Below are 22,856 nucleotides of genomic sequence, written 5' to 3' on the forward strand. Positions count from 1 at the left end.
TCAAAGCGAAGTACAACAATAGAGCTTTGCTAAATTTCACGGATACAGATTCCTTATTGTATTCTATTCAAACTGAGGATGTATATCGGGATTTTAAGGAACATATGGATAAATTGGACACCTCCGATTATCCAAAAAACCACTTCTTATTCAGTGAGTCTAACAAGAAGAGGTTGGGTGTGTTTAAAGATGAATTAAATTCCATCCCAATAATTTCCTTCTGCGGTCTTAAACCAAAAATGTATAGCATTAAATCCCTCGCGGGTGAAAAGAAAACAGCTAAAGGCATATGTAAAAGAATGATTCAAAGGCATGTACGTCATGAGGATTACAAAAAGTGTTTGTTTTTAAGAAAAACACTACGACGGACATTATTCGCATAACGAGCCAAAAACATAAACTTTTTACAATCCATCAAAAAAACAATGCTTAAATTCCTTTGATTCAAAACGATATGTTTTAAAGGACGGAATTACGACGTTAGCATTTGGCCATTATAAAATTACGGATGAATTCGCTGATTATTAATTCGGAGGTGGTTAATTCGCTATTCCCCCCCCTCCCCCTTTAGTCCCATTATCTCTGTAAACTAAATCCCCCCCTCTTTAGAAATAACACTATTTCAAATTGACCAGGTTATTGTAGTTTCTGATGGTGGTGGTGGTGGTGTTGGAATTTTTATTAATCTAGTTTCAGGGCCATGGAAAATGATAATGACACTCTTGAAACCCTGAAAAAACATGGATTCGCGCCTGTTCCTCGAACAGGTAGTCTCCTCTGCCCTCACTGCGAGGGGGGCTTAAACATATGCCTGGTGACGGCCAGTTAGATTATTTCTGCACCACTCGGAACTGCGTGAAATTTCGACGATGCGTTTTAAGTCAGACGAAAAAGGTGGTTTGGATGGCCACGCGAGCTACATCCCGTCGACTGTTGGACGTGAGAAACTTTTGCGAACACTGTGGAGGGTTCAAATATACAATTAGGGGCGAGTGTCCTTGTCATGAATGGCGAAATTCTGATTGCGATGATTCGCTGGAAAATGTAAAAAAATGGTTAAAGGAAAATATATGAAATTATGGATCATTAATAAAATATGGTTTATTTCTTGCTTTGAGAAAAAAAATCACTTGTCATATTTTAATGTAGTTGTATATAACGTTATGGTAATTAGTTCTAGGTATCTTGTATATAATGTGATACTAATTAATTGAGGGACGCATTTCAAGGGAGGAGGATGAGGCGAACGTTAGTCATTCCTCTTGAAGTCGTGGAAAGGTTAGAAGCAGCTAGAAAAACTAGAAAACGTAGAGGGGTGAAGGGTATTTCTTTGGATTCTTATAAGTCCTTATTAAGAACATTAAGTTCAAAAACACCTCGTATTTTACATAAAACTAGAAGAAATCATAAATGAAGAAATTTCCTGAACTCGAGAAACTACACCATGATATAGCAAACGCCGGAAGCTACGCTGGTGTAAACCAACTATATAGATCCGCTAAGGATAATGGGATAAAAGTAACTCTAAAAAACGTGAAGGATTATTTGAAGCACAATGATGTGTATACCCTTCATAAACCAGTTGTTCACAAATTTAAGCGAAATCGTACTTTAGTGTTTGGAATAGATGAAATTTGGCAATTAGACTTAATGGATCTAAGAAACCTATCACGCGAAAACAGGGGTAACAATTACATCTTAGTATGTGTTGACACTTTCAGTAAATACGCATTTTTAAAGGCGTTGAAAAATGAGAAAGGCGTGACGCTTGTTAAGGCATTTAAGTGCATACTTTCCAATTCTAACAATAGAGTCCCACGTCTCATTCACGTAGACAGGGGGAGTGAATTCTACAACCAAACTTTTAAGAAATTCATCCATTCTCGAAAAATGAAATTGTACTCTACAAGTACAGATACAAAGGCATCAATTTGTGAGAGATTAATAAGAACGTTAAAGGCACGTATGTATAGATATTTTACGAAATCGGGTTCTAGGAAATACATTCATATCTTAGATAAACTTACTTCCGCCTATAATAACTAGCATCACAGAGCAATTAAGATGAAGCCAATAATGGTATCCTCTAAAAATTCGAAAGAGGTGTGGTTAAACTTGTACGGCGATCATGACTTTTCCCCACCCACCGATTATCAGTTTGATGTTGGTGACATTGTACGGATTAGCAAGACAAGAGGGGTGTTTGATAAGCGCTATCTACCATTTTGGTCAGAAGAACTTTTTAGAATAATTGAACGTATCCCTAGGACTCCGCCTGTATACCGGTTAAAAGATTTAAACGAGGATAAAATTGAGGGAATTTTTTATGAAAATGAAATTCAGAAAGTTGGGAAAGATCTTAAGAACTGCACGTTTAAAATCGAGAAGGTTTTAAGGAAAAGAAAAACGAAGAATGGTGTTCAATTATACGTTAAATGGTTGGGTTACCCCGAATCTTTCAATTCGTGGATTTTTAGTAACGAGGTTACAAAAGCATAGGTACCTCTCAAATCCATGTCATTCGTCTATGGGTCATGAAATGGATACGTGGTATTTGAAATTTATCCACCCCTCAGCTTGGTTAGTTACAGGGAGTTCGCAAAGTGGGAAGTCGGAATTCGTTTTCAAAATCTTAAGAAACCTTGAGAACAGCATCACGCCTAAAATACAACGAGTTTGCTATTGTTACGGAGCCTATCAGAGTAAATTCGAGGAATTGAGGAAAGTGGAACCCCTTGTAGAATTTCACAATGGACTCCCTCAAAATCTAGATGACTTTTTCGATCCGTCTATTAACAATTTAATAATAATAGATGATTTAATTAACGAGTCCAAAGATAATGTTAACATCGGAAATTTATTTATTAGAGGTTGTCATCATAATAGTTTATCAGTCATATTGCTTTCTCAAAATTTATTCAAAAATGGGAAAATCATGCGTGATGTTTCTTTGAACTCCCATTACATAATTTTAATGCGGAATCCTAGGGATCAGGGGCAAACAAAATATTTAGCGAATCAGATGTATAGCCACAACCCCAAACATTTAACCAGTGCATTTCACCACGCTACTTCGAAACCTTACTCCTATCTTATCATAGATACCCGTCAAGAAACACCCGATCTGCTTAGGCTGAGAACTAATTTTCTAGAGAAAGAGTCGATGATATTTTACATAAATGACGGTGGTTTTTCTAAATGATCAGCAGTATGAGACGGTACAGCACCTTAGACGGTCACCCTTTGAGGGATATTTCTCATCCTCTTTCTAACCCTCAAATAAAATCCGTGTGTGAAATCTGCTTAAATATAACGAAAGGGAACGTTGTTCTTCCAGTGAAAGTAAAAATAGATTTAAGCGGTATAAAAACCTAATTAGAAAATTATCAAAGCGGAGAGTTTCACTAAAGGACAAACGGAAAGAACTTTCTAAATCACAAAACGGGGTTTTCTCCCATTACTGAGCTCCTTGTTACCCTCCATTGTAAACGGGATATCAGCCCTACTCGGTGTAAAATGACATCCTCACGACCTATGGTTTTAGTACCATATGGACAATTGGAGTCAAACAAGAGTGTGTTGGATAATCGAATGACAGCGTTAGATCGTGACATGTATGATATATTGAGGGAGACAGGAATGTCCTCCCAGGAAAAGGCTAAACGATACATGAACCTGCTAGAAAATTTCCTACATAATAAAAGCAAAATGCAACCAGATGTAGTTCATGTCGATAACCTTCCATCCCAGATTCCGACCGCTACAACACAATCACCACATCAACCAAATCTAAACATAATACCCAATGTTAAGCCACGGACGGCAACCCCACCTAATAACAACGCTGTAACAAGAACTCCAACATCTGAAACAGCTTTAAAAAAGAAAAAGGGGAAAAAATCACTCAACGTGTCTCGAAAGCCTAAAATTAAAGCAGGAAAAACGAATGAAACCAGTAAATCACCATTAAAATTATTCGATGATGCACTAAATAATTCCGAATTATCACCAAGTTACATCCTCACAAGGAACAGAACGAAATTCAAGAATTCAAAATGTAGTGTGATCAAAAAACCTATTGTAATCAACTGGAAAACATTATAATAAAACTTTGAAATTCCTAGAAATTCTTCCTTCCAAATTAAAATACCCCTCAATAATGTTATCAATCATCAGACTCTTATTAGAACAACTGTTATCACTCTTACAGGGGGAAATATATTTCCAGACAACATTCCTCCTCAATGTCCCCCCTCCCCCTATTAAAACAGATGTTGTTCGATCGTACGCAAAGTATACACCTATGGACACTCATTCTCTAGTAGAACGCGGAAGTATATTACCACCTGTCTGTCCCCCTGTCTGACCCCCTCCCTATCCTTAGGGATAGTATACCTAAGTGGGGCATCCAACTCGTAGGAGTCGTGACTCCCCATAGAAATAACATTATAACTCTTGACTCCCCATAGAAGAAGACTCCCCATAGAAATAACATTAACTCCTTAGAGATAGTATACCAAAGTGGGGCATCCAGCTCACCTGGGAGTCGTGACTCCCCATAGAAATAACATTAACTCCCGACTCCCCATAGAAATAACCTGGACTCCCGACTCCCGGGTGAGCTGGATGCCCCACTTTTTACCTACTAATATTCTTCATAACATACGGCCTTCAGCTGAAAATGTTCTTCAGCATCATTTTGAGCCTTTGGCAAAAAAAATCTTCAATCTTGTAAAAAATAGGCCAAATGCCAAAGAAATACTTTCACTGCTACGTCAAAAGGAAGAAGTGACCTCAGTGGACGCATTTAAAAGTGAGCAAGGAAAAATTATTAAAAGTGTAAATCAATATTTTAAATCTGAAATCAATTCTAGTAATGGAATTGAGAGCTAGCATTCTATTACTTCCTTGCGCGTTTGGAGAAAAAGTGAAATATCTTTACACGACTGGAGTAAAGAGTTTTATATATTTAAAACCCCTCATATAAACTTCACGCCTACGAAATATTTATTTTTATTTTTATTTTTCAGGATCCAGAAAAGGTCACCCCAACGCTTTGTTTTCAGAATGAAGACCTCTTTACATCATTAGTCGATGTTGAAATAGAAAAAGTGATATTTGAAGTTGTTTGTATAGAGCATGGCGTCGTTTCCCTTTAAGCAGGCTACTACGCCTTTCAACTGAAATACGAAGCAGCTCTAAAAAAGACATTCGAGTATATACAAAAAATCGTTTTTAAAATCGATACAAGGAAAATTTCTACACCAATAATTAACTTTTTTAATCAGATGTCTTTGTGATTAATGTTTGGTTTATTTCAAGTTTAACATTTCACGTAAAAATGCCAAATTTTGTACTTAATATTCATAACGATTAAATTTTTTTCTGTGATCAAATTTGTCGATTCGTTCACATACAGTATTTAGTAGACAAAATTATTAATAATATTGAACAAAATTTCACTCATAATTACACAAATTCCTGTTCTTAATTGGATGAAACTTTGATCAATATTGCACAAAAGTATGATCAATATTGCACAAAAGTATGATCAATATTGCACAAAAATATGATCAATATTGCACAAAGCTGTAATAGCGCGCTTCTCAATGAAACCCGAAAACACACGACTACGTAATTTTAGTGAACTCAATATATTTATTATAACATTAATCTGGTTAATTTATATATACAGTCCGTTAGTAAATAAATAATTAAATAAACAAGTAACAACGTTAATCGATCTAACAAATATTATTAAATGCTTCTGAGCCCGGTACTCCTCCAACTGCCCTGATTTCCGGGCTACCTTTGAATTATATCCCCTCGGGCCTCCGGGGATCAGCCAATCCGAGGGCGAGCAGACGACAGGTCCAGGGTTCAGCTTTCTGGGCCGTCTAGCGGGGAACTCTGGTATCGGTGTAACTTGCTCCATCTGGTGGTGAACCCGGGTAACGGGCTCCCCGTTACATCCTCCCCCTCTGCAAAAAAGAAGCAGCGGCCCCGGGTGAAAGGGGAAACAGCAGTGTAAGGCCGCTGGGAGTATCTGAAAAGAAATATTAGGGAGGGAAGCCCCACCCAAAACCAGGGAACCAAATTCAAAAAACTCGGATGGACCACAACTAAGGATTCAAGGGGAAAACATATTTATTAGGTCCCGATGGGGACAAGGGAACATGCCCACTTTGGGGAAGGAAACCAAAAATAGCCAGTGTGGCATACAAATAATCAAAACAAACAAAGAATATTATGTGTGTTAATGTTGTTTTTTTTTTGCTGGTCTTAAGTAATCCAAAATAATGATGGTGGCTGAAACCACGTTTTCGGGAACATTAACTGTCTAAACCTAAAGAGGGAACTACACTGGGTTCCACTCAAACAATAAAAAAGGGAATGTTACAAATATGGTCAATATGACCCAATTATCGGAGAATCCGGGAAAACAACGCTTAATCCGAATACCGGAATAACTTTTGAGAAGTGGACCATAAGGTAGCGGCCACCTCCGCGACCGGTAACGCCTTGGCCTGCGCAATCCGTTCAATTACGGTCAATGCCAGTCCAGGGGACGGCACAGCTGGGGAAGCTCGGGTCAGGGAAAACATCGGCGCCCCTGACTGCGCTAGCAGGCGTTCTACCGGGATACCATGTAGAAATCTCTTCATAAACTGTGGATCCATGGCCGGGGATAGCGCAAGATATAGACGTGGGAACCGGGCAAGGAATTTGTCAGCACGTCACGACCGCCGGAGAAATTCAATAATATGATGACGTGTCCGGGAGGGAGTTCCTCACCTAGCATGCGGTAGCATGTTCTAAAGACGTCTTTGTCCTGTCGCCCTTCTCGGCATTGTACGAAGACTGGGTAGTCATAGGTTGCGGCGAGGCTCAGCTGGCGCCGAAACGCCTGACATTGAACCTCCGGGGGACAAAGTTCGATGACCCGGGATGCATCCAAGCCAATGGCGCCGATCGCGCGGCCCTTGGAAAAGGCCAGGGCATTGATTAAATCTTGTTCGATGCGCTTGTTCTGTAAATACGCCTTAGCGTACAGGGGCGGGATGCCCACCGCACCGAGAACCCCGGAATTTGCTAAGACGGATTGAATGAACTCCACATTGAGTTCATCCGGAATGGCACCGAAGTGAGATATACATCCTTTAAAACCCTCCGGGAAGCGTTACGGGAGGGCACGGACGTGCCGGGAAAAATTTTTCAGCTCTGTTCCAGTCCGGGAAGCGTAACATGTGAGTGAACAAAAGATGTCCACGTAGCGTGGAGGTGGCACCACTTCATATTCATTGTTCGTCAAATTATCGTTTATAATCGGGAGGACTAGGGCCTGCTCCTCCACTGATGGGGTAGGGGAGGCAGTCAAACCCGTTATTTCGGTTGATGTAGTACCTAAAGCTTGAGCGCCTGCCACATCCTCCGTTTCCTCGGTAATCTCAACTATCAATGTTGATATCGTAGCTGACGCTTGGGCGGCGTCCACGTTCTCAATCTCTCCGGTAATTCCTACTACCTCTGGTAGTATAGTCTCCCCGGTAATTTCCGCTACTAATGGTCGAGTTGGCGTGTAGCTCGGGATGTCATCTTCGTCGCTCGACGAAGCCTCCATAAGGCCAAAAATTTGGGCCCAATAAGTCTTTGGGCGTGAACTGGCCATGGCCTGAAAAAGGTAAAAAGGTGGACTATAGACAGTTAGTCTCATCACGTTTTAATCGACAGGTCCATGCAAATGGAAATCAAATCTTAGTCCGACTGGTCGTGCTTCACCATAGAGCATGGCGAACAATCTCAAACGGGGGATACGCAAACGGTTGGGGCTTCATGCTGAAGTTGCGCATGCCTAATAGGCGGGCTTGGTCGCGATGGGTACCAAGAAAAGCCGCAATTTGTTAGTACGACCGCAATTTTTCTTTTATCGGTTCTGGTGTGTAATAATATACATCCCCAATTCGACCTCCGGAATCCTTTCTCAAAACTATTTCCCTTTTCCACCCATATCGAAAAGGAGCCATTAACAAATCATCCTGATCCACTGTCCTCAACACCGGGTCCTTTTGAATGCCACGATTCCGCCTTCCCTCCCCGGAAGGACCTGCCACCGCTAGGTCTACCCCTTGCTCTTCCTGTTCCTAAACTCGACCCCGGCGTCGGAGATTATATTCCCGCCGTGGTATCGGGGTGGGAACCGAGTCGTTATCTACTGGAATGTTAAGATTCGGAACGGGTACATCCGGTTCTACATCCATCGAGATTGACGACCTATCGACAACCCCTTCTGCCTGGTTTTGACGAGGCCGCAAGTCATACACTCGAACGGGCCCCGTATCCCAGTTATTTTCCTGACCGTCCCGGGAATCTGCCTCAGTAAATGATCTTTCGTCCGGTGTTGCAACCAACTCACGCTCTGGTTCATCTCCTGGGTCTACATCGTTCTCCAGTTCCTGTATTACCGGTAGGATTTCAAACTCCGTGATTTCCTGGGTTTCGAGGACCACTGAGTTCAACAGTAGTTTCAACTGATTAATATGCCAAGTACCGGCCAAAGCACCTGACTCCAAATCCATGATAACATAGGAAACTGGGGATATCTTCTCGACAACCCTATAGGGACCCTCCCAAGCTGGAGCTAACTTGTCGATTCGTTCACATACAGTATTTAGTAGACAAAATTATTAATAATATTGGGAAAAATTTCACTCATAATTACACAAATTCCTGTTCTTAATTGGACGAGCCTATGATCAATATTGAGCAAAATTTCACTCATAATCGCACAAACTTCTGTTCATAACTGGATGAAACTTTGATCAATATTGAACAAAACTATGATCAATATTGCACAAAACTTTGATCAATATTGCACAAAAGTATGATCAATATTGCACAAAAGTATTATCAATATTGCATAAAACTATGATCAATATTGCACAAAGCTATGATCAATATTGCACAAAAGTATAATCAATATTGCACAAATCTATGATCAATATTGCACAAAACTATGATCAATATTGCACAAAACAATGATCAATATTGCACAAAACTATGATCAATATTGCACAAAACTATGATCAATATTGCACAAAACTATGATCAATATTGCACAAAACTATGATCAATATTGCACAAAACTATGATCAATATTGCACAAAAATATGATCAATATTGCACAAAAATATGATCAATATTGCACAAAAATATGATCAATATTGCACAAAACTATGATCAATATCACACAAATTTATGATTAATATTGCACAAAACTATGATCAATATCGCACAGATTTATGATTAATATTGCACATAGTTCTGTTTAAAATTATACAAAATTTAAGGCAGATTTGCACAAGTTATTAATGCACAAAACGTTGTATAAAATTGTACAAAAATCTACCATATTGAACAGATTCTAGACCATTTTTGAAGGTTTATTTTCCCTCAAATGGACAAAAAATCGTTGAAATTAGGATTGATAAGTCCAAAAATGGACATAAAAAACGTGCAATTTAGGATAGCAACATTATAGTCCAAATTTGGACAAAGTTACGTTTTGTCTCAGAGTTTATTCATTTGGATCCTCTTTTGTCCAAATTTGGACAACTTTTTTTAAGAGTGTATTAAGTAAGTTTCTGAGCTACTTTTGACTTGAAATTAAGCCTAATGAGCATATAAACCTGAAATAAGTGAATCTAACCAAGAGCAATGTCCCGTCATTTTTTTGCAGCGCGAAATTAGATCCTGTCAGGCAGTGTTTAGATATCCTGGATACCGTTCTGGCCCAAATTGAAGACGAAATTAATGACACCAAAGATAGGTAGGATTCTTCCAATGATGAAGACAGTTTTGACGAGTAAGTTCAGTATAGACATTTTTTTTATAAATATGATTTTAGTTCTATTTTTTTTTAAACTCTAAAATGCAAGAAGAAAAATGAAGCAATCTGAAGAGATTTTCTTTCGGTTTTTTGTCTTTGCTAGATCAACAGAGATAGGAGGCAACGAAGCGGAAAGAGAGTCGCAAGGATCAAATGATAACCTAGCTAGTCCAACATCGAAACAGGTTAGGGACCGTCCATAAACTACGTCACGCAAAAAATGGCATTTTCTGACCCCCCCTTTCCCTCAGATCACGCTTCGTCACGTTTTCTAAGACCCCTCCCTGAAAACCACGTCACATTTCTTTAACCCCCCCAACGGACTATGATTTGTCTTAATTTACTAATTTCATTTCATTAATTTAAAAAGAGATTTTTTCTTTTCCAATCAGAAATTTTTTGCTCGACTTGAAAGTCAAAGTTCATTTCCGTTTTAAGCTTTTGCAAATATCGTTTGCCTCTGATTGAGCTTTGGAACTTTATTCTCTGGATGTGCTTTTTTATAACCTTCCAAAATGTTTCCATAAAGCTTCGTTAAGAGGGGTACACTTAATAGTTTTCGACATTGTCACTTGAAAACCTTAGGCTAATCGAGCTTGGGATTCAGATTTTAAAAATGTGCGAAAGAAACGAAACCATTTAAATCGCATGGATGATTCTTATCATCCCTACTAATGCTAGTGGCGAACAAACAGTGACATTTGATTGTTTAAGGTGACACTACATTTAGCAGTCCTTATGCGTACGTGTAGCTAGTTCTGCAGTGAACGGGTCTCTTTATTTTAAATGCGCTGCTTAAATTGGCTACACATACGAGTAAGTAGGTGATCATAGCTTACAGTTTCTACTATTTAAGCGATGATGGAATAGAAATTTTGTTAAATTATTGTAGAGGTTGTTCTCACGGTGGACTTTGAAACGTTGCGTTTTTTCTTCCATAACAAAAGGGTCAATCGACCTCTTACTGACTTCGTAATAAAATTAATTTTAAATGTGACGTCACGCATCGAACGACCCCTCCCTCCCCCCTCGTCACGGACCGTCAAAAACTTACAAACCCCCTCCCCCCCCTAAGAGTGTGACGTAGTTTATGGACGGTCCCTTAGACTAATTCATTCATTATCCCAAGTTTATTTAATGGGTTTGTCTGGAATGTTATTTTGGAAAATTAAAAAAAGGGGGAAATTTTTGTTTTGTAACCGTCCACAGCCAGAACCTCCTTCCCGGGAAAAAACCGCGTCGTCTGCTTTACTCATTTTTCATTTTTTACAATTATTTTTGTATAATGTTAAATTGTCCCGAAGTGGCACCTTAAGCGCCATTGCTGTCAACCTTTATAAAAAACATTTTTTGCGGGGATATAAATCCCCGCCTACAATCTGTAAAGAGTCAGTAGTCTATCGGCAGTTACGGTCAGTAATCAGTTGCGGGTAGTTCAATAGTATTCGCGCTCCGAGTTCGGACGTGTTTTTTGTTTCAATAAACTCAAAGTATTATTATTCTACCACTGCGTTTATTTGGTAAATATAGTTAGTTAGTCATGGACAATAAGTCCTTTAAACGGGTAACCTGGGAACTTCTAAATTGACTAGTTTAATTTAATTTCTTTGTGAGCCGTGAAATGAGGCCCCTTTTCCTAGTTTTAAATTTTACGGTTACAGTTTGTTTGTTTAAATAAATGTTTAGCAATTAAATTTCAACCCCTCTATATTTAAAGGTCCATAAATGTTTCTTATATTTAATACTACAAAAGAAGATTGAAAATCGTAGGCATACAAGTGTAGGTAATGTGTTTTGCCGCAGTTTAAATTCATTCAAACCATGAACCACTCGATCGTGCGCGCTCAGATGCTGTTAACAGGCGTGACATTCTAAAGAAGAGGAAAAATTAACTTGGGGGTGGTGGAGGTTTGTTTTTACTGAGAGGTGTGTCGCAATAAGTTTCTCTTTGTGGGTTTTTTAGAATAAAAATATTTATTTCCAATGTCAAACTTCTATTTAGAATATTTCTGGTATGGGGGCTTCGAAACCGAGAGCGCGTGATCGAGTGGGCTATGTTCAAACCCGCTGAGCGGCTAATCTAATTCAAGCTGCGAATTAAGGAGGCAAATGCCTGGACAAATGTCCACTTTAAAAAGAAGATGCTTTTGGGGTTTAGTGTACTGGCCCTGTGACCACTTAATTAATTAAAAACGTTCAGAGGTTTAACCATTTCAAGTGGCCAGTTTTTAATTAAAAGTGCTTTGGCTCTACTGGTCATATGGCCAGCTTAAAAATAAAATCCTGTTTCTCAGCCTGTAATCTACACTTAGTTTTCACGCTAGAAGGATTCATACAATATTTTGACTTTTGACTCCATCCTTGTGTAATTGTTACGAATCCTCCTAGTTTGAAAACTGTGGCTATTTAAGCAATGTTTAATTAACTAGATTGAATGATCAAAAGGTTAATAATTTTTTGTCAAATTTACATGCCGCGTTGACTGTTTGTATATATTGTACAAACACAATTTGCCATTATATTTTCTCAAAGCCAGCGATTGACACCCTGCTAATGTCCACTAAAGGGGGCGCCAATTTAGCTAAAGTGTAGCGTCACGTTCCCTCTGAAGTTTTTCCCATTGTTTCTCTAAACTGTAAGTTGACGAGGGAAAAGTTACGCGGGCCGATACTAGATAGTGCCATTTCTCGGTCACCTGATTTTTTGGGTCAACTTGACGCGTTGCCTAGCTTCCCCTTACTTATTACAGTGTTGCCACAGTACCTGGAAATCCTGGAAAAGTCAGGGAATTTAAAAATGGGCCGAAAAGATCAGGGAAAAGTCAGGGAATTTTAAAAATTTCTGAAAAGTCAGGGAATTAGATTTTAGTGGGTTAAAATTTCTGGGGATATGTCTTTATTGAGAGAGTAATGAAAGTTTGTCCTCATCCTCTCTTAACACAGAAAACTCTAGAGCAATACTTAAAAATGTCTAGAATTGTTTTTGTAAAGTAAATGCCCCTTAAAAAGTCTCTCAGACTGTTATTTATAGTTAAATGTTTCCTATTTATTTTGGTGCAACAAATTCATGAGAAAACTTAATGTAGAGAGCTTATTTAGTTATAAGCACTTAAAACGTGGTGCAAATATTTACAATTTCGGCCTGAAAGGTCAGGGAAAACCTAAAAAAGTCAGGGAATTTGGTTCTGAAAATTCCATGGCAACTCTGTATTATGTTACGGCCATGAACGTATAGGTAACTTCTTTGGCTATTCTTGGCTTTACATAGGCGTTCCTATCTGGAGATGGGCGATATCAAGGCACCCGCAGAGTGCGTCGTCTGCGGCGACCAGGCCGTCGCCAAAGCCTTTGGCGTGAAAAGCTGCGAGGGGTGCAAGGCGTTTTTTCAACGCAGCCTGCATAAGCATCAAGAGTACGCGTGCTCGAAATCCAAAAACTGCCTGATCAATTAGGATACTAGAAATACATGCAAATACTGCAGATATATAAAGTGCGTGGAAATGGGAATGAAACGGATGCCTAGACGCAGCCCAAGTCCGAGACCCACAAAGGCGATAACTGGCTCAAGGCCGAATGTCCTGCCACGCCTAGAATTCCACTCTGCTTCGGAACCTGTCGCTCTGCAACTTGCTGCTGTGAAGGGTTTCGAGAGAGCGTTGACGTCATCCCCAGCACCAGCTTCTAAAAATGTGCCAATTGATGTCTTGTCAATGACACGAATCCCTGGTAGATCGTCGAATGCAAGGAGTGCGACCACCATGGAATTGGACCTGATTGGAGATAAGACTAGTGGTTCGAACAAAAAGAAGTCATTGGGGGTAGAGATTAGCGCCAGTGAAACTCTCAAAGGAAATGAGGGTCACAGTAATGACGGAACGCGCTCATCTGATCGAGGCCAGAATGATGACGGAACGCGCTCATCTGATCGAGGCCAGAATGATGACGGAACGCGCTCACCTGACCTTGGCCAGAATGATGACGGAACGCGCTCACCTGACCTTGGCCAGAATGATGACGGAACGCGCTCACCTGACCTAGGCCAGAATGATGACGGAACGCGCTCACCTGACCTAAGCCAGAATGATGACGGAACGCTCTCACCTAATCGAGGTCAGAATGATGACGGAACCCGCTCACCTGAATTTGAAAACCTGGACATTTCGAGCATTAAAGCCAACAATAACTTGGACGGATTTTATTGCCTTAGCAAAGATTCTCAAACATATCAACATCGGTAACGGTATGCGTTGCGACAAAATGAGTTCGCGAGTTACTCACGTCATTACCAGCGACTTAATAAAAAACCCTAAGGGTTTCTCCAGTGAAATCTTGGATGAAGCTGAGATTATCAACGTTGTGAAAGGTAACATATCCAAGGCAGACGAAGGTCGTGATTCGTTAACTACAACAAGAGAAACTACTCGACTTTTCAAAGGAATTTCGTTTCAAGTTTGCGGCTTCGCCCAAGTAACGCGGGATAAAATCGAACAGTTCGTTAAAGAATACGGCGGTGGAATTAAAGAGAAATCCGACTACACCGTCGTTCCTCTTTTATTGCACGAACACGGAAGTCGAAATTTGATAACTAGTACAACCGACGCGACATTTTGTTGGTTAAAAATGTGCGTGGAATTGGAGGAAATCCTACCTTTAAATGCGAACGATCTAAATGCGCCCATGATCGTAGAAAACGGAGCCGAAACGAGTTTACCGTTGAGGAACACCGTCATCACTTTGGGTCCACTTGACGCGTTCCCCGCTGAAATGGAGGCTTTGGTTCAATTGATACGTTATCTGGGTGGAACTGCTCAGGCATCGTTGTCCAGGAAAAGTCAACACGAAAAGGGTATTCTAAGGACCACTCATTTTATCATGAAAGTACCCGAAGAGAGGAAACTGAAAGCGGCGTTGTCCTGGAAAATTAAGGTCGTCAAAGTAGAATGGTGGTACGCCATTGCTAAGGACAAGGATAGTGACGATGTGCCGCAATTTTAGGCATATTCGTATCAGCAAGAACGGATTCATGCTGATAAGAACATAGGGCAATAGCTTTATACTCTGGTACCATCCTCGCATATTTACTTTTTCTATATTGTTTATAACTTATAAGATATCAATTTAATGTAACGTCTTTTATTTTTATTTTAGGTGATAAGATTTTCGTCACAAAAAATCCAATACTATGACTCTATGGGAGAAAATAATAATGAGTGTTTGAACGCATTAAAGAATTATTTGGCAGAGGAAAGCAGGGATAAACGCAAAATTGAATTTGATATGAGTGATTGGAAACTAGAAGCGGTAAAAGTATTAAATTGTTTTTTATTTATATATATTGTTATTTAATTTTGCAATTAATGTTAATCAACTCCCTGTTATTTCTAGAATATTCCACAACATATGAATGACGGTGATTGCGGAATGTTTACTTGCAAATTTGCGAAATATATTACCCGAAATGCTAAAATAACTTTTACACAAGTAAATATTAAAGTTTTATTTACTACATTTAAATATTAAGTTCTTAACATATTATATTTTGCAGAGAAACATGCCATACTTCCGACGACGTATGGTTTATGAAATTATAAAAAAAAGTTGTTATGACCAACTTTTTTTGGAAAAAATTAAAGTCTATACATTTTATTATTTTTGGATAATTTAATATTTTAATTTTCTCATGTTTTCATCATTTTAATTTATTATTGGTGTAATACCGCTTAGCAAACTTTTATTTCAAATAAACAATTTCAAAGTAATTTTTACTAAGCCTTGGTCATTAACTCAATTCTGTCAATGCTGGCACTATCACTTTTAAAATTTGGCGGGAAAGTTGGGCTGTATGTTGGTCGATTCATAGCCAACTTGTTCACGCTGGCTGCACGTGCTCTAGAAGCCCCTCCAAACGATTTTTTTTACATGTGAACTCGCGCATGCGGCGCGTCACATAGGTTCGGTCTAAACTTTCAAACCCGTCTAGTTTTAATATGGGCGTCTATGGGAGGGGACCAGTGGCAGTTTTATCAAAGTTTTTGGCCCAAATAGTGCATCCATTGGTTCAAATTTGAAAAAATCTAAATTCGGACTTCAGTTTTAACTCTTTCAATTTCTCTACTATGTAATGATTTTTATTTTTTATAAAAAAAACTATTAAAGCTGAAGACTTTAAAACAGGATAATATCAAACCTTTCAATACACGTCTCATTAAAAATTCAAGAAATTTGAACCAGTGGATGCACTATTTGGGCCAAAAAGTTTGATAAAACTAATCCCCTTTCTTAGACGCCCAGCGGCCCATGTTTAAATCAGTCCATGATGTTAGCTCCCTATAAGTTACTCAGGCAATTCATTTTTATGCTCCAGCGTTTTCTTCCGCGCCGCCGGCTTCCCAATTATATGCGACGCTCTGCGGCCGCCATGTGAACGAAAATCTTATTTACTCTTCTTTCCGGTTTTTCCCCAGAAGCGCGTGTAGTGTAAGCTAGCCTATGATATCGGAGCTATTTAAGCAACCGAATATTTCGCTCAGTAGCCTCGGTTAAGAAAATAGTTAAGAGATCAGTGGATCGGATTTAGCTCAGTTGTATAATTGGTTTCAAGTCACAATAACAACTCTTATATTTAGCATTCTTTATCAATATCGGCAAATTGCATTGAGTTCCTGCATTTTTTTGTCTCGGTACTGACACAAACGCCATGATTTAATGTTATATTGTTAATATATAAACATTCACGTCTAAAACACTCCCTTGGTGAAAAATCAGCCGACGACTCAAGGTCGAGGAGCCGTGCGAGCGGAATTTTTTCGACAAGAGAGAGCGCAACATTCGGATTTTTTCCCGCGTGGGCGAAATGAGAAGAAATCGCTGGATACATTACGCCTATGGAGCCTGAGTAACTTATAGGGAGCTAACATATTATTAACTCATGATCAGACGGGTTTGAATTTTAGACCGAACCTATGTTATTTTCATTCTTAGGATCGATTGAGGGTTCTTTTAGAGCGCCTGTAGCCAGCCAGCGTGATCAAGTGGGCTATGGTCGATTGTAGCAGGGAGACCTTGTCCATGGGAAACACGTTTCGAGAATCGAGAAGGCTGTCGTACCAGCGTCGATTTGGCAGAATGAGAGAGGGGGGGTCGAATTTTGGGACCTCGCGACGGAAAAAATTGCCATAACCTGATATCAGACCTAACTAAGCAATTCTTTTAAAATAGATTTCAAGCTATAATTCACGCTAATTATAAACAAGAGAAGCACGGACAATGATAATTGAGTATTTTCAAATAACATAAACTATTAAAACTAGTTAAAAGAGCAATTATTACAAATTAGTTGCACTGCTCTTCCCTAGATGGCGCGTGAGTATGGTGACAAACATATAAACACAAGCCCTTCAAATTTGAATATCTTCAATTTGACCGTGTATGTGTTAATCTAATTTCAATGAGTTATCAAGCCTATTGAATTAAAGTAAAGACTATCGCTTTTATAGCAGGAATCGCCTTACAAACTTGGAAAACTGAAAACAAAATTAGGCGAACATTGCTGCACTCTAATTTTAAAACTTAAATATCTTAAAATTGGCGCGCACTATCTTGATTAAATTTACGTATGTTGTTAAGCGTATAAAACTCTACCAGAAACTGTTTAGTTTATACCACGAAGCTCCCCGGAAGTTAGTCATCAAGACAATGAAACCTAAGAAAATTGCAAAATGACTATAATTATTTCGAAACATTCAATTTAAATGTTGAATATCTTAAAATTGGCGCACACAATCTTGATTAAATTTAAGTATGTTGTTAAGCCTATCAAAAACTGTTTAGTTTATAACAGGAATAGCCTTTAGAGAATAAGGAAACATTATTTTATTGTGAAATTAACCAAAATGTTGTATTCTTAATACATTTTAGGCGTAGTTTCAGGTGTTTATCTGTTAGTTTAGCGTCAACCTATTAGTTTCCCGTTTTGAAAGTTTAAAATAGTAAGAGTTTTGTCTTGTACTCGTGCATTTCCCATGCACAGAGTATTGAAGCTCCAAACCGAATAACATTGATGGAAAGCACAATTCTAGGAATCTATGAACCCATATATTTACTAAGAGCGCCTGTAGAAATGTTTCTCCCGTCGAGCTTCTAAATTTAAGGATAGGTTATTGAGATGGTTGTTGGTTTGGAGTTCAACTTTATCAGAACTAAGCCTCGGTCTATTTTAATACAAACAAAGTGGTACTTACAACTCTCGTCAACGTGAAGGCTGGTTGACACACTTGGGCATTTAATCACAAATATAATCAAATGCCCTTAGAGAGTCTCCCGCGTGCTAAAGAAACGCTACTAGATTCGCGAATACTGGGGAACGGCATTATTGAATTTAATACAACCCCTCCTCAGTTAATCTAGCTTCGTTTTATCAGCACTTATTTCTTTAATAACAATAATCTAAACTTTGTCTATGAAGGGATTTCCACACTAAGCCTTGGGCTTGTTTACAGGTGGTTCCCCTTACAAAGATAGGGTTAAGCTTAATCAGATTCTACTAGAATGATATTTCTACAGTTTTGAATATCCTTTATATTTTGAGGACCGAGACATCTAGTTGCTACCCACTTAGCATATAGACACATAATTGGACCACAATTATAATTATCCTCTTGGGTGGGACATGTATGACAAAACTCGCGTTCGATAATAAATTCATGCTTAATACAATGAAATATATGTTCAAAAATTGGTTTAAGGACTGCAACTATATCCATCGCTACGTCTTCATTACATTCGCACGACCCAAACGGATCGTAAATCTTTATTTTTATTATTGTACAAGTTATATTATCTATTACCTCTAATGCCGCTAAGATACAATGAGAATGAAAACAAACTTGAATTAGGATTAATTGGAATTTTGCTATGTTATATACTATTTTTATGTATTCAAAGTGGACCTTCTCTTTTAACTTTAACCGCCTTTGCACCCCTTGGTAAAAGGTGGTGTCCAAAAACAGAACTGTTTCATTTTTTTGTTGTAAAATCGTGAAATACTTGTCTACCATGTTGTCTGCAAACCATTCATTAGAACTTATAATTTGCATCTCCCTATCTGTTAGTCGAATATATTCTCTACAATAATTTAGATAATCTTCGGGACTATCTTTTAAATTTGTCAAATAATCAACTTATCGTCATCGGTACTTTCCGATTCAGTTTGTGATCCTGATTCAGGTTGCGACTCTAATGCGAGTCTTTTCTTGGACACACGAAAATTTTTATCCATAAAAAGTTTAGTCTGGTATTCCAAAGTTAGAACTATGGCAATACTGTAAAACATTTTCTCAAAATCTTTCAAAAGCCTGCAATTTATTAAAACGCTAAGAGCGCATAGTCCTACTCTATGAGGAAAGCCTGGCTTCAAACTCGAATTAGCCAGGCGAGATCCATCCTTCATCATGTGACAAGTACCACAATGAAGCATAGTTTTTTTTAAGTCCTCATCATTGGCCTCATCCCCTCAGGATTCTAAGCGACCTTTTCAAGTACGATGGGAGTGTTTCCATGTCAAAAATAGCTAAAGCTGACAAAATTAAGACTAAACTTCGGTCGCTAGAAATAAGTGCTGGAGTTTTTCTTTTATTTTGTTTTAAAAGGAATTGTTGAGCTCTATCCAACCGTCTGAGCCAACATTTTATACCGGCTAAACTCTGATCACTTGTGAGGTGTTCCGCTAATGGTATTGGGATAGATTTTTTACTCGCGTCTGGGAAACTCATACTAATTACGTATTACAGCATACGTTTCCCTCGTATTTCTGGCAAACCCCGCCTGTTGCATCCCAGTACATAGTGGCTTGGGAGCAATATTCGCGATATATAGCGACAGACGATTTTGTATGCAAGTCTATAAAAAAGGGAGAGTCGCCCTTTATCTCTAATGTAACCGTTCATTTCCGGGTTATTCTTTTTTGCAATTATACTCGAATGCATATTTTCGTCATCGCGTTTCAGTTTCCTTGCCTCGTATTTCACTTGCCGAATAATGGCTTTATTACTGACACCTCTTTTCAAATTCCCCATAAGCACGTCCCTTTTTAAATTTCCCCGTTTAGTTTAAAATGCATATTCCAAGGTGGTAAGTTAGGGTTATCTATGAAATCCTTCCTTACAAGACGTCGCCTCTCCCCTCTTAGCTGGGGAATTGTTATTGTGTCTCGATGGTGATAATATTAGAAATAGAATTTTTAAGCATGGCTTTAAAACTTCTAAAAATAGTAAGGCCACAGATGGCTTCGCACTCGTGCAGTACACATTGCAGCTAAACAAAATCCATCCCTTCACAGGGTCGGGAGCATAATGGCTTCGAAAATACCACATACACCTTGGATTATAGTCTCTGACAACGTCTGTTATTATGTCCCTGTAACTATCTGATAGTGTTTTACTAGTAATCCTCCCTTCGTTCATGCGCTCGTACATTTTTTAGGAAATTCAAAATTTATTACGTTATCTATTTCTACACTATTAAGTTTTTCTTGCGAGTATATCTGCTCTCCTAAAACCTCTACACTTAACTCTTCTGGAAATAAAGATGATGTGGATGAAACTTCAACACCAGTTTCCCCACTACAGTAAAAAAAATTGTTTTCCTATCTCGTTTGTTTCACTAAAATCCATATCAAACACTACACAGCTCTTTAGCTTAAAACACTTTCCAGAAACATTTATAAGGGGTGTGAAAATCCAAAGGTTTAGAATTAAAAAAACCGTGTTTCTACTATTTTGAAAAATCATAACGTTATTATGCTCCTGGCCCATTCGACCGAAACCTATTCGACCGAAATCCATTCGACAGAATCCCATTCGACCGAAATGTAGCCGAATTTGGCGGTAAATTATTGCGGCAATTTGGTCTAAAAAGCCTATATAGTTATCTCTCTATCTAGGTGGGGTGGCGTAGCGGTTAGCGCTTTCGCCTCGCAGCAAGAGGATCCCGGACTGTGGCACCGGGTGAAAATCTGGGAACAAATCCTTCTGCATAGAGTTTGCAAGTTCTCTCCCCACTTGTTAAAACGAGTTTTCCTCCGCGGTCTAACCCGGTTTCTCCTTTCCATCAAAACTTGCTGAGGTTAACGGTAGTAGTTAGTATAGGGCGCTGTAGGTTAGCTGTGGCATAGGGGCTAGCCACCACCCCTCTATGCATTGTAAAGGGGCCCACCTGTAAATAAGTCGCGAGTTGACTTAGTGTGGACATCCCTTCCTAGACCAAGCTTAGATTATTATTATTATTATTATTATTATTCTTATAAAAATGTTTTAGGCAATTAATGTTTTTATATTTTGTACGTAAATATATGAAAAATTAAAGGTCATATTGCACTTATAACTTTTTGGGTACTAATTAAGGTTACCCCCCATTTCACCCAAATAAAACACCCAATTCCCATTTACCCAATTCCCAGTTCTCCTATTCCAATTAACCCAATTTTGCATACCCAAAAAGACTCAAATAAAGTAGAATTTGATGGTTTTTATTTATTTATTTTTTCATTCCATAAGGGATACACTTACTTGAAGTGTATAACCGCTCCAAAGAGGAAGAGACGTCCTCCTAACCAAACCAAACCTAACATAACAGTAATATTTTGGAAAAGGCATATTATTGGAGAAGTCAATGAAGCTAAACATCAATATTTTGGAAAAGGCGTAACATTGTTAAATGATTTATAAAATATTACTAACCTAACTTAACCAAACCTAACCTAACTTAAGAGTAATGTTTTGGAAAAGGCATATTATTTGAAAAGTCAATGAAGCTAAACATCAATATTTTGGAAAAGGCGTAACATTGTTAAATGATTTATAAAATATTACTAATCTAACTTAACCAAACCTAACCTAACATAACCCAACCTAACCTAAAAAAGAAAATAAAATACCCCAGCTATAACATCCAATTTCTAACTCAACCTAACAATGCTATATTTCTCGTTGTGAAATCCTTAATACTGCTGAATTATAAATTCGCCTTCTAATTCAGCACATGCAAGGAAATTAAATTCGATTATTATCGATTATACAGAATTATACTTATAATTCGATTTTAGTAAACTCACCTTCCTAATGGAGATTCGAACGAAGATTTTCTGTGTGACGATCCGACGCTTTACCACTAGACTACGGTGGGACGCAGACCACTTCGAAATCAAATAAACTAATATACTAGCTAGAAATTTTCGGACGAATGGGATTCGTTCCAATGGTATTCGGTTGAATGGGTAGACTCCGCACTAACGACAATAACTGAATGTGTAAAGGAATATCATTGCAAATTTAGAGGTAAAATTGATACTTGTTAAGGCTCACCATAGAAATTTGAGGCTCAATAAAAGCTCGAAACCAGAATTTGAACATGAAGCTGAAGGCTAGAAGCTCGATAAAAAAACTCGAGGCTTGGCTCGAAGCTCGATAACCGAAAAAGCAAAGCTCGAGGCTCGGCTAGAACACAAAAAATCAAGGCTCGCACAGCCCTAGGGATATTTAATAAATCGTTGCCAATTTTAAAATAATCGAAGGGATATTCACAGAATCGTTTATGGTCGAGGGGATATGCACAAGTTTATAAGATGAGTAAGTCATAACCCTTTGTACAAGTTTCTAAGGTGAGTTTAGGCATAACCATATGTACAAGTTTATTAGGTAGTTACCTGCTATTACCAGGTCACGATATTGTAGACTCAAACAAAGATGTATAATAATATAGAGTCAAAGAATATTGGTTTTTAATTAAAAAAAGGACTTAATTTATAACATAACTGTTCATTTGGCGATTAAATGAGAAGAAAATGACAGACTTGGCTCTGCATGGGATCTCAGAACGTTTTATGGGAGAGAGGGCACGAAGCGACGCTTGACCCATTTTTGTACATAGTATTTCGAATCTTTGAAGAAATTACAAAATTTTAGGGCTTTGCGAAT

General features: G+C 38.4%; 1 protein-coding gene across 1 annotated transcript; it reads left to right on the forward strand.

Moving 5' to 3' along the window:
• Positions 1–1,410: 1,410 nt before the first annotated feature.
• Positions 1,411–2,046, forward strand: LOC149656721 (uncharacterized). Its single transcript, XM_089844549.1, has 2 exons — positions 1,411–1,898; positions 1,974–2,046. Exons 1-2 carry the CDS (start codon positions 1,411–1,413, stop codon positions 2,044–2,046), a joined length of 561 nt encoding a protein of 186 aa, XP_089700675.1.
• Positions 2,047–22,856: the final 20,810 nt, after the last annotated feature.

The sequence above is a fragment of the Phalangium opilio genome, unplaced genomic scaffold (genome assembly GCF_054372755.1).
Source record: "Phalangium opilio isolate 3A_F unplaced genomic scaffold, DU_Popi_V2 ptg000077l_1, whole genome shotgun sequence".
Taxonomy (NCBI): domain Eukaryota; kingdom Metazoa; phylum Arthropoda; class Arachnida; order Opiliones; family Phalangiidae; genus Phalangium; species Phalangium opilio.

Bases quoted from the DNA above. Each gene is read 5' to 3' on its own strand.
- LOC149656721 (XM_089844549.1), top strand. From the start codon at position 1,411: ATGAAGAAATTTCCTGAACTCGAGAAACTACACCATGATATAGCAAAC. The intron at 1,899-1,973 runs GTACTCTACAAG...ACGTATGTATAG, and splicing joins CATTCTCGAAAAATGAAATT to ATATTTTACGAAATCGGGTT.